Source organism: Nicotiana tabacum, chromosome 7 (assembly GCF_000715075.1).
Source record: "Nicotiana tabacum cultivar K326 chromosome 7, ASM71507v2, whole genome shotgun sequence".
In the NCBI taxonomy this organism is placed as follows: domain Eukaryota; kingdom Viridiplantae; phylum Streptophyta; class Magnoliopsida; order Solanales; family Solanaceae; genus Nicotiana; species Nicotiana tabacum.
This window is the reverse complement of record NC_134086.1, coordinates 113,883,764-113,896,678: the sequence shown is the minus strand read 5'-3', so window position 1 is coordinate 113,896,678 and position 12,915 is coordinate 113,883,764. Positions and strand designations below refer to the sequence as shown.

The following is a 12,915-nucleotide window of genomic DNA, read 5'->3' as shown; positions in this document are numbered from 1 at the left end:
AGAAAAATCCCTGAAACTTTTCTGGTCAAAAACTTAAGTTTTCTAGTTAGATTTCTAGGTTAGTTTTTCTAGTGCTCTGATTTTCTGGGAAGTTTGAGTGCTGGTTCTTTGTTTTCTGGGCTGTTTTTCTACTGTTGTTGTTCCATCCCTAAAATTTTAGCTAGCAGTCTCACTTGTTCTTCTGTTGATTTTTACTTGTCAAGGTACTGATTTCAGCTCTCTTTATGTACTGCATTGTTTGAATGATTATAAGATCAAAAGTTGCAAAATTATGTGTGATGAATGAATGTTCTTTCATATAGTGGTTGATTAACTTGTTATAGATCTAGCTAATTTTTTGCTGTAGGAGTTTAAGTATGGAAATTAATTAGCTTGAGCACTTGTTTGGTTTACTGATACTTGTAATGCCCTCTTAAAAATGGCTGAGTCTGAATTTTATTTTAGTTAAAATTTCATACTAATTCTGAAACTTTGATTACTAAAGCTGTTTTTATTCTTCTTCTGTTCACAATGATAATAGCATAATGTTTTGTTTGAGGTCATGTTGCCTATGGGCTATAACTTGTGGATTTGGCCACTAGTTGGCCAAATTAACATGTGCTAAAGCCCAAAAAACTAGATTTGTTTGTTGCTATTGTACTAAAGTTGAGAGGCTCATATTGATGAACTAAGCTTGATGAATCAACTATATCCAAAGGGAGTGGGTGTTCATTAGGCTGTCAGTTTTCCCCAAATATTATAATAGAATTAGTTGGTGTATTCTTCTCATAGAATTCTAATGTAATAGATCAGTTATCGATATAGTAATTTATGTATTAATGAATCATAGTGTAAGTTTCTGATTTGTGAAAGCTTTAGTTTACCTATGCACTGTAACCAATTAAGCTTTGAATTTACATATTGTGATTAAAACTACTACTATTAGGAACTTGTTAAGTAATTATTTTGTTATTGTATTTTTGTAATGTAAGCACAATGTTGTAACAGCTAAGGCTATGGACTAAAGGCTAAAATTGAGCTTCTATTCTGCAATTCAAGTTGGGCCAGACTTACAAACTGGCCCAGTTAAGGAAAAAATGATTTCGAGTGAGTCTGAGCTTAGGCCATTAGGCCTGGGCATTAAGCCCAATAAACTTGACTCCAGTTATGGGTTTGCTTGTTGAATTATAGCGTTAACTTATTCCTTTCATGTCTGTTAAACCACGCGTAGTATAATTGATTTTTTTTCTTGTTAGTCAAAAATCATTGCAATCATCTGTAGGTCAACCATTTTTATTCGAATTATCTCCCTTAAGTGACTAGAAACTTTGTATAGCTAATTCATACTTACCTATAATTGTGCAAATGCCAACTGATGAATTAACCCCTCCCCTTGGTCATTTGGGCTTCATTTGGGAGCCCAATGTCCCAAAAATAACTATGGTTAAGGGTTGTTATGAGTTTTGCATGTGGGCTAGCCTTTCTTACTGGGCCTGATGTTAGCTCAAAATAAGACAGTCATGGTCAAAATAGGACCTGGCAGAGTCTTTGAGGTTCTTTTTACTTCTAGGCTCAATTTTGAGCCCAAGCAGCCTCAGCGCCATTATTTCTTTGATGGGCTTACTGCTAGCCCAATTTCTTTGTCCACAATAATTAAAGTGCAACATATCTACCCTAAGCATATATAATTAGTAGCCTTACATTGAACTTCGAATTAGTTTTAAATATGAACATTCGTAGTTTGCTTTAGGTGCGATTAATAAACTATATGGACTACGGGTATGGTTCCCGTGACATAGTTACGATGCCTAACTCCAAAATTCAGGTGTACATTTTATGTGACCCGATCATAACAACTTTGAACAATAATAAAATAAACATGTCGCGAATTTCGGGTGAATTTCATGTAGCATGGTTTGCGGTGTATTGCAAAATGGCAAGTGTACGACAATCGTAACTTGTTCAAGAAATAATTCCATAAATCCTAAAAGCGGTTAAAATAATTAAAAGCGGTTATAAAGTTAAAAATGCACACTAGGTTTAAAACATATAATAAATCAGATAATTAGGTCAGTTATTAATAGTTAAGCGACCGCGCTCGAACCACGGAACCCGGGAATGCCTAACACCTTCTCTCGGGTTAACAGAATTTCTTACCTAGTTTTCTGGTTTCGCAGACTTTTAAATAAAGTCAATTTTCCTCGATTTAGGATTTAAAATAAACCAGTAACTTGGGACACCAAATAAATTATTCCAAGTGGCAACTCTGATAAATTAAATAATCCCATTTCGATTAATATCACTTCAATTGGAAAAACTCCCTTATATCTCTTTTAGGTAAAAATGAGGTGTGACAGTATTGAATCGAGGACGATTTGCTGCACTTCAAAGGGGGAGAATTGTGGTTCCTCAAAGTGATGGATTATGTCGCTCTCTTCTAAAAGAGATGCACGATACTCCGCATGCTAGTCATCCGGGTGTTGAAAGGATGTTGGCATTGCTGTCTCAGAATTACTTTTGGCCAAAAATGGAAGATGATGTTGAGGCCTATGTGAAAACTTGCCTAGTTTGAAACTTGACAAAACTAAACGGAAGAAGGAAGATGGTTTGCTACAACCTCTACCAAGTCCGAAGTGTTCGTGGGCTCCTGTTTCTATGGACTTTATTAGCGGGCTTCCAAAAGTCGATGGCAAAGCATAAATTATGGTGGTGGTAGATAAATTCTCAAAGTATGGAATTTTTGTTGATGCTCCAACTATTTGTTCTTCTAAAGTAGCTGCTGAATTATTCTACAAGCATGTTGTGAAACACTTTGGGGTTCCAAGGGATATTGTGAGTGACAGGGATGTGAGATTTACAAGCCGATTATGGACTGCTTTGTTCAAATTCTTGGGGACTGATTTGAAATTCTCGACTGCAAATCACCCACAAACTGATGGACAGACCGAACGTATAAATCATCTGCCTGAAGAGTATTATGTGACTGTTAATCGAATAAATTGGGTTGAGTTACTAGACAGTGCACAATTTTGTTACAACTTGCACAGGTTTTCGGTAATTGAAATGAGTCCTTTTGAAATAGTGTTGGGGAGACAGCCTGACACATCGCTGGAAGTTGCTCAGATGAAATCAGGGGACGAGTGCCCTACTACTTATAGATATGCTCTCAACAAGCATGAATTACTAGCTGAGGCGCGAGACAACTTGAGAAAATTAGCTAAAAGAATGAAAAGGAACGTCGACGGAAATAGGCAGCCTTTGGAGTTCAATGTTGGTGACAATATGTTGTTGAAGCTTACTCCACATATTTGGAAGAAAATCAGTAGCAAGATGTGTCATCGTGGAATGATTCCAAAGTATGACGGCCCATTTGAAATTGTAAAAAAAAGTGGGTGAGGTGGCTTATCGGCTGAATTTGTCGGAACGTCTCAAAATTTACCCAACTTTTCATGTGAGCTTCCTGAAACAGTTCCATGAAGATGCTGAAGATCCGACAATGGCGGTGCCAAAGCGTGCTCCTCCAGTAGAACACAAGCAATTTGAGAAAACTATTGAGAAGATTATGGATCACCGTACGCTGGGTCAAAGCAAAAAGAACATGCGGACAGAGTTCCTGATTCAATGGACAGGAAAGAACGAATGTTATGCAACTTAGGAGAAAGGACCGTCTCTATGGCAATTTCAGGATCAAATCAAGGCGTATCTGGATTCTGCCTCGTCGAGGGCGACGAGCTCATCTAATGGGGGAAGTTTGTTAGCCCTTCGACTTGATTGATCGAACATGGCATGGGCGTGATGAGGGATTTACATGATGGACCTTGGCACGACCCTATGATGACCGTGGCATCATGTTGACAAAGTTGTCCAATATGGGCAGGTGTCGATGGGCATGGACTGTGGCACGACGACATGTGGCTAAGGTGCCAAGGCATGACAAGACCATGGCAGGGCAAAGACAACGGGCAGCAGAAGCATAATAAAGGCTGGAAAATAAGGCAAGCTAAGGCAGGCGTGGCAAGGCAAATAGGCGTGGGCAAGGCAGTGTCATGTGCGAGCTGGACAAGTGGCAGTGACAGACATGCGCGCAAAGGCATGATGAACGAGGGCTTGGCGCGAAGGCATGATAGAGTTGGCCTTGGGCGCCAAAATTCGAAGGTTGCGCCCATGTGCCACGCACATGCAGGGTAGTTGGCCAGTTGGAGCAGTTTCATGTATTCAGCATTGTGGCTATATGGGCTGTGGGAAGTTGTCTTGTTTGAAATATGAAATTTAAAATTTAAAACCTCTTGCAGTAGGGGATGTCAACTGCTAGGTTTTAGATTAGTCTGGAGCCAAAAACGTTGCCTATATATTATTAGGCTAGGCAGATTGTCAAGGCAGAGTGTTGGCTGTCTTTGACTCCTTTCTGTAAGGCTGTGTTTATGTGTTTCTTTGTAGCACGCGTTAATACAAAGTTGGGAAGAAATTCCTGTAAGCTGTGTGCCTTGTCTAATTTCTTTATGCTGTCACAATCTAAGTGTTAAGCCAAAAACGTGAGGGAAAAAGAAGAGGGTTGAGTCAGTGTTGTGTGACTGTCATGCAGTGTCAAAACGAAAAAAATTGACCCTTTAACACCTATCATAAGCAAAACAATTGAATTTTATTGTCAATTTATCCGATAAAAATTTGATGATTCACAAACTCAGCATATATTTTTTGTATACGTATATGTATAGCAACGGTTAGTTGGTTGCGGAAAAAAAGGTTCATGAATTGTTGATAATAATTTCTTAGTCGTAGGAAATAATTGTTGGATAGGCGAAGTTCATCAAAGGATACAAAACCAAAGTTGTCATGTTTGGGATGGTCTGAAGCACAATGTTGTAGATTGAAATAGGAGAGCTATAGTTAAAAGTCTGTATCCTACGTGAGACAGTGAGACTACAGATTGATTTATCGAGTCTAGTGGTGCTTATGGTTCGATTTTCGTGAAAAAGAGGACAAACCAATTATTTTGATTTCCTTTCGATTTTTTCTTGACACAAAGTACAAAATTGAGTAGCCGACAACAGTGGGAGTCGAACCCACGACTTTCTGATCCGAAGTCAGACGCGCTAATCCACTGCGCTATGAGATCCCTGGTTGCTTAATAGCTTAACGATTTTTAATTTGTAGCAAATTTCATCTGAACAATGAACTGGTTTATTTTTTTTTTATTCCAAAACAGCAACAAAAAAAAAAAAAAAGTGTAGTCTCATAAGGGGTATGGGAGGGTAGAGTGTACACAGACCTTACCCCTGCATTTCAAAATGCAAAGAGGCTGTTTCCGGTTTTGATTCCAGAACAGTTTTTTTTTTCCTTTTCTCATAGCGCTTTTATATGTCCACATATATACAACTTTTGTTTCAACCTTAATGTTTTTGCAGGCAAAAGGTTCTTTGACTCCCTTATAGTTGCATATGAAGACATGAATTCAAAAACTCTGATGGTCATGTTACACTTGTCATAGAGTTTGTCATTGTTTCAAGTCAATCATATTATTATTCTTATCATTAAAGAGAACCAAATAATGCATATTAATACTGTACAGGAGACTTTAAAAAATGTTACTACTACTATATTCAGCTGATAGTTAATATTTTTGAGTGTTCAAAGAATGTCAAAATTGTAAACAGAAGAATATCATTCATGCAGTATATATATATATCCTATGTAAAATGGAATATTTTCCAGCCTAGACAACTTTTTCCATCTTTAAGGAGATGGAGCATACTGTTCAGTGAGCTTCAATTTGGACTAGTAGTTTCCCTTCCTTCACTGGCTCTTCATTCATGTTCCTTGGATTTGCTTCAGTACTTGGAACTTCAGATGCAAAAATGCATTTCATGTTGTGCTACTATATGATTGTTACGTGGTAAGAGCGTCGGGAAGATTGGTTGGTGCCCCAAGAATCTTACCTCCAACATCAGGGAAACACTCAAATCCAGGTAGTGCTGTGACTTCTCCATTTTTACTTACATGAACTGGATATTGCATCAAATGACCTTTCATCGGCTGATATTCATCTGCTACAAATGCTTGCCAGTTGCGTCTAGCTATCACGTTAACACGTCTAACACATTCGATAGTCTGTGGATCCATGAACACATCTTCAACTGCACCAAGATGTTCAGCCCATAGAGACATCCGATAACCATAAACCTGAATGCAAGAAACAAGAAAAAGAAGAAACTCATTTTAATAGATTATAAGGTTATACAACCGCGAGCCCCTAAATTTGCTCGTGCTGAACTCAAATAAAGGTAAAGAATGAATCAAACTCCAAACCTGGCCATGTGGATGAGACTCCTTTTTGGCCCATGTGTAATGTGGTTGATAAGCTCCCATAGCTATTTCTGTATCCCTTGAACCACTCAAAGATCTTTGGTTTATATTTGCAGAACCCATCAACACATATTCATCATCTGCTATCATTCCTTTTGAGTGTACATAAATCATAAATCTGTGGAACTTTTGAGCTAATTCCTGCAGAGGTTTGAGAGAAGAAAAGACATGGATTTCAGTGTGTAGTCAGGATTTGATTGTTGACAATAGAAATGGAAATGGATGAGAAAAGCTTTACAAAAACGTGAAGAGTTATCAGTTGACATAAATTATTGTTCTACAAGCATCGGGGGAACCTTGGCGTAATGATAAAGTTGTTGCCATGTGACCAGGAGGTCGGGGTTTCGAGCCGTGGAAACAGCCTCCTGCAAAAATGCAGAGGCTGCATACAATAGACCCTTGTGGTCCGGCCCTTCTCAGGACCCCGCACATAACCGGAGCTTAGAGCACTGAGCTGCCCCTTTTAAGCATCATACTGGTGACCAAAAAATAGCAGTATGATTTCCACTAAATTCGATGATTTTGGTCGTGATGAACCTAGCATTATCCAAAATTAGCACAAGTAACAAGTTCGTCAGTACTTCCTCGGATGACTCCCATTCATTCATCTTCATTTCATTATCGTCCTATTGTTGTTTTTTCTTAAATGAGAATATAAAGAGAACTAACAATTTCACTCTGCATATGCAATTGGTGTTTGAGCATCACCACCATCACTAGTTCCGAAGTCTTAATTGGTGCCAACATGTATAAAATCCAGTTACTTCAATGACATCAAAACCTAATTTAGGATGTAGCTAACCAACAAATAACACTTTAGGTAAACTACTACATTATCGGGGCATTAGTGAATATCCCAGTCCCAGAAAATTAACATGCAACTTACATGTGAATGCTCCTGGGGAGTTGGATTATCTTCATCACATCCTCCACGCTTCTTTGCTTCTCTATTACCAAGGCAGTAGAAGTTCAAGTAATCCTGAGGATGGAAAAACTGAGATATGCCTTCATTTTCAAGAGCCTGTGCAACAATTTTGTACATCATAGCCATTGTTTGACCCTGCGATTATCCCAATACATATCCAAGAATTAGATGTTTATAAAAGCTAGTCTAGAAACAACAAATTCAAGATAAGATTAGTTGGAGTTAACCAGGAGTAAAAGTGAAAATCATGGTTCTCTTAGCTGACTACGTAAGTCTTAACCGTATTTGGGTACATGAGTTTGCCTTCATCACTGGAGTTGAGCTCAAACTTCTCATGCGATATGTTACTTCGTACTTACTTCCGTAGGGATCAACATCTACAACTAAAAAATAAAGACCTCTCCTATAAATAAGCACAGTACTAAATCCAAACCTGCCAAAAGAGAATTTCCTGCACTGCGTTACTGGTCGGGATTCCTTCAGGCCACATTGGAACCACAATGTATGCAGCAAAAGGTTCATTTGCTGCTATTTTGCTGGCAATTTTCAAAGCAATTTCCATAGGGACAAGGTTATTCGCACCTGTTAATTATATATAATACTCACACGTTATGCATTAGTGAGCATTAAAATCGCATTTTCTTGTCAAATGCTCATTCATTTGCATCATTTTTTTTAGATGAAGTGATAAGTTTCAACAAAAGAAGGGAAAAACACCCCCATATACAAGAAGTTTACCAAAAAAAGTAAAATAATCTGGAGCAAATGCCATCCTACACCAAAATAATGCCATGCATCACCCATGGAAACATCATGAAGCATTGGAGAGAATATATGTATTAAAGGTTGCATCAAATATTACACCTATATCCCAACCAGAAATCCAATCCTCTATAACACAATCAAGCTTTCTGCTAGGCAAAACTTGAGACTATCGCTAGAATACTTGAGGACGACTTTTGAATCGAGATAGGAACAGTTGTATACCTGCATTTCGATAGGACGGCCAACAATATGAAGAACCAAGAAAATACTGATTCTCTATGTAAATGAAGTGTTGAGCAGATCGAATTGCTTTCACGTAAGCCAGGTGTATGCTTCGGTCTATCCTCAAATTCTTTCCACTGACAAGATTCTGTAATTGAACAGTCAAAATTAGACATTCATCTTCACATGCTGAATTGATTTCTGAGACAACATTGAAACCAGTTACAGATAGAACACTGCTTTTTATAAACTTAGTGCTACCTGTGCCCCTGCTTCCTTAACGTCCTTTGGAAACCCTTTCACAGATCCTGAATCTATTGATCGGAAAACCTGGAAAAAGTGATTATACTGAAAATTTTAACATTTTAAGAAAACAGAAGACCACAACATATACAGGAGAAACATGCATGCCTAATACCTGAACATGCCAATTTTCTGGATCTTCTTCTCTTGTGACACGAACTACATGGTCCCCATCAGGTCCATCAGCAGGTATGTGGATTGATGGAATCCGGTCTAACTTAAGTAATGAATCTAACCCCGGTTTGCATTTTTTTATTCTGATCCATTTTATGGCCTTTCTATATCTCTGCTCGAAGTTTGTTAAAACATCGTAAGCAGCAGGACCCTCAATCTTGCAGTGTAAATCATGCCATGGTTCTCTTGGCCCACCTGAGCAACTCTGTACATATCGTATAAGTCTTTGAGACAATACTAATGATACATTATATATTAACAGGCATTAATAATACCCATGAATGAAAAGATCCAGTCAACATTCATGGGAAAGATGTAACAATTACTCTACAAACTTTGTGCCCACATGGGAAACTTAGTAGCATTGTGAACTTAAGATTCATTATCTCAGCCACTATACCTTTGACAACGGTAATAGCAATGTTCATTTTCACCTATTAACCTCATAATTAACATGAAAAATTGTAACCTGAGCTGTTAAGTAGTTTGGATAATCCATAAACACGGTATATGTCATATATACTTTCAAACTTTTAGAGGCTTTTGGTTCCTCAAATAAAAACCTTAGTCGGAAAGATTCAACGAGATGCAAGACAAGAGCTTACTGTGAATGTGGGATTGTGAACATCATTTTCAAAGACAGTATCAAGATCACTAAATAGTCTGTGTTCAGGAGTATCATATCGGCCGTCACATAAATCTAGGCCTCCAATAAAAGCAGTAATTTTTCGATCATTGTCAGCTGCCTGTGTGTCAACAATCACACATTTCTGATGATGTGTGAAAATATTTCCAACAACCTGCAGTACAAGATTTTCATTTGATCAAGAAGAAAACAATAACGATATATGATGATTCCCAAGCAGTTGCATGTAAACAAAGAACATCAGTATAGCAATAAATAAAAAGCTTAAACTTATATCTTTGTTCAACATACAAGAATTTTTTTTCTTACAGAAATCATGGACATAAGTATTCATCTTGCCATCTATTCAAACAGAATAAAAAAAAAGGTACCTGTTGCTTGAAAATGCTAAGCTTACTGCTAGCGGAACGAGGACAAAGAACACAGTGGACACTCGAGTGTTTAAAGTACTTTCTGGTCTCTTCATCATGAGTCTGCATTACACCTTCCTGCAATCAAATTGATAACAACTATATCATCAAATCATTAACTGACTACTTATAGCAATTACAGCAGTAATATTACCGTCTTGAGCAATAAATCATCATTTGAAGTTTTGTCATCCCAAATGAGCAAAATGACACGAACTCCTTCTTGCGACTTATACTTTAGCAGTTCCCCTAGCTCTAGCCAGCCAGCAGAAGGAACTGGCCTTGTAGGTTCTCTTATGAGTCGAACCGGATGATACACAGACCAACCAACAATATATATCAGATGTTGTGCCTCCAATATGGCATGACATATGTCTTCCCAACATTTATTACGTTTAAAAACCTTCTCATTATCTAGCAAAATGTCAGGAAATGTTTCATCAGGCACATGAGCATCTTGATAAAGCGTAACACTTCCTCCTTTTCGTAGAGGAAAATAAGTATGTGGAACTCCCTTTTGATCAGCCTCGTTACCAACACCATTTCTATACATAGGGTTCTCTGCTGTCGGCCTATATTGGATCGACAGATGCAGTTGAGCACCCGTGTCCAAGGGATTCCCAGAAGATCCTCGAATAGGAAACCAACCATTTATTTCATCACCTTCAGCAATTTTATTAGCAGATATCTCCACTATTCCTATAAGTTCAGCACCTACTCTATCATTATCCTTGACTATAAACTCTACTTTGTCTACCGCGTGAGCAACTGGTACGCATAGATGCTCATTCCATGTCGGATTTTCATCATTTGGAATAACCGCTGTTCGAGCTATACTTGCTCCAGCTAGACACACAGAAACATACGGGTCACTCGTATCTATTAATCCTGCCGCGTTGTTGTTGTCCTTGCTTTTCCAAGAGAACATGGGAAGACATTTAGCATCTAAGTTCGGAAGTGACCTTGCTTCTATAATCCACAAGTCTAATTCTCCGTGTAGAAGTACTGGACTTCCAGAAATGTCTTGAATGTTCTCAGTAGCTTTTAACGGCATACCAGGTACTCCAGCCACAGGGGCACTTGTCTGCCTTTCCAGCCAATTACCAACTGAATGTATCATTTTCCTTCCTTTGTAGCTGTACAAATATTAAAAGAACAATGAGAAAAGCACATCAACTGCAATCTACTATAAGTGAAGTCTAATATTAGCCTCCTCTTATACATTGAATTGCCAAAATGACAACTTGTAAGGAATCATTAATTCGGTTTCTACCACCTGAAAAGGCCTGGATTTATATTCGTTGTTGCTATATCAGATACACATTTTTCTTTGAATGGATGGAAAAATGTCCAGTAGCGTAATGGAAAAGAACAGTGAGAACAAGAAACAAATTATAACCATTAATTCATTATGTTGTAACATTTCCAATGAACATGCTACTCTAACTTTGAGGAAGCCTTATTACATTCTACAAAAGCATTTCATATAGGTCAAGTGATCTAGTAATTGAATCGTTGAGGACCATATTTGATAATATATAGATTAGCTTTAATTTTTTGACATCTTTAAAATTCAAGAAGAATGTGCACTAAGAAACCTATGACTGAAGTTGATGCTAACTGCAACTATCCATGTTAGAAATCAGATTATTACAAACCAAATACGAATCCCAGATTATATGGCGTTATGTCTTCACCGATAAACAAATTGAATTAACTAATTATAATGTTATATCTTGTGGTTTTCTGCTAATTCCTTCTTTACTAGTCTGCTAACAAAAACCTGTGCAAAATTCAGCCCCTCACTGAATAGTAGTTTCCCTATTATTATGACGTTAGTTAGCCAAATATAACAAGAAATTCAATTATGTATATGAATTATAGAAATCAAATTTCATCTGCTCCTGATGTAGGCCTTCAATTTTCTATACTCGATAGCACTAACTCCAACTCAAACCTTCATAACCTCAGCTGTCAGTGTAGCTCGAAATATAACCAAATACCAGGATAATCACTAAATAAAGAATAAGCACATTTTACAGAATAACCAATTAATAGTAAAGATTAAGATCAGCTCCAAAATGAAGCAATCTTGATCAGATTAGAAAGTGTTGGCACTTATATGATCATAACAAAAAGAAAGTCGAGTTGATCGGTTTCCATGTTGAAACTTAAAGAGATGCAACAAGCCAACAAATAACCCCAAAAACTATCAAATTAAACACAAAAAAATGTCTCCTGATAAGAAAATAATGAAAAGAAATCTTATGAAAAACTCGTATATGCACACATGCAACAGTAGCTGCATGTATATTCCAACACACGCCGTATATACAGAGTCGAATCAAGGATTTAATTCAGAAAGAGTATGATCTTATTATATATATAACTTTTACCTGTGTTCTTTTTGCATGAGTACTAGCTCGAATAAAAAGTAATATGTTTAGTTGAACTTACATAATCAGCCTAGATCCGCCTCTGGATATAAGATCATAATGCAGATTCACATTTTACCCCAGGGGTGTTTGAGTTTTGTGTTTTCATGCATTATTTTACCTGGAGATAGAATGGAGTGACCAGAGAGAAAATAGTGGCCAATAAGTGATTGAATGTTGGTAGTTTGTCATAGTGCTTTCGGAAAGGAAAAATTTAACTGTCTGACACCGGAATTGGCGGGTAATTTGCCACGAATTATTTACTAGCGGATCTGCCTAAAGTTTTTTTTTTTTTTTTCGGGTGAAAAAAGAAAATAATTAGGCATGTTCTAAAAGGTAGAGCCATCAATATGCGTTTGGCCAGTTGGGTCAGCGCAGCCCAGTCCGTGATTTAACAGGGTTGCGCTAGAATTTTTGAAGCCCATATAAACAAGATTTTTAAGCCCGGCCCGAGTAAGCCCTTGGCCCGTGAGCCTTGACTGAGGCTGGGCTGGGCCGGCCCGTGAGCCTAATAAAAATACGTATTTAAAATATACAAAATATAAAAAGTATATGACACAAAATATAACAAGAAGAGTATCTCAAGCTTAAAGTTTATTAAGCTCATCATATCAAAAGATCAAAGTCTTAAAATGTTAATTAGTTTTAAAATTTTAATATTCTTAATATTTAACTTATTAATATTACATACGA

The 12,915-nt window shown here is 37.4% G+C and overlaps 1 protein-coding gene and 1 non-coding gene across 2 annotated transcripts; both read right to left on the bottom strand.

The window, feature by feature from the left end:
- Positions 1–5,021: 5,021 nt before the first annotated feature.
- Positions 5,022–5,095, bottom strand: TRNAR-UCG (transfer RNA arginine (anticodon UCG)). Its single transcript has one exon. It is a non-coding gene; the product is annotated as a tRNA-Arg (tRNA).
- Positions 5,096–5,553: 458 nt separating this feature from the next.
- LOC107791498 (phospholipase D delta-like) lies at positions 5,554–12,418 on the bottom strand. The gene is made up of 11 exons (XM_016613584.2): positions 12,245–12,418; positions 9,942–10,923; positions 9,749–9,865; positions 9,337–9,531; positions 8,673–8,936; positions 8,516–8,584; positions 8,255–8,402; positions 7,701–7,849; positions 7,229–7,402; positions 6,286–6,483; positions 5,554–6,159 (listed from the first exon to the last, which is right to left on the bottom strand). The coding sequence occupies exons 2-11, from the start codon at positions 10,905–10,907 to the stop codon at positions 5,866–5,868; spliced, it is 2,574 nt and encodes an 857-aa protein (XP_016469070.1). The 5' UTR covers positions 10,908–10,923; positions 12,245–12,418; the 3' UTR covers positions 5,554–5,865.
- Positions 12,419–12,915: the final 497 nt, after the last annotated feature.

Excerpts from the sequence above, each read along its gene's own strand:
- LOC107791498 (XM_016613584.2), bottom strand. The coding sequence starts at position 10,907 with ATGATACATTCAGTTGGTAATTGGCTGGAAAGGCAGACAAGTGCCCCT. Across the intron at positions 9,532-9,748 it reads TTAGCATTTTCAAGCAACAG|GTTGTTGGAAATATTTTCAC; the intron begins GTACCTTTTTTT and ends CTTGTACTGCAG. Across the intron at positions 8,937-9,336 it reads TTCACAATCCCACATTCACA|AGTTGCTCAGGTGGGCCAAG; the intron begins GTAAGCTCTTGT and ends CGATATGTACAG.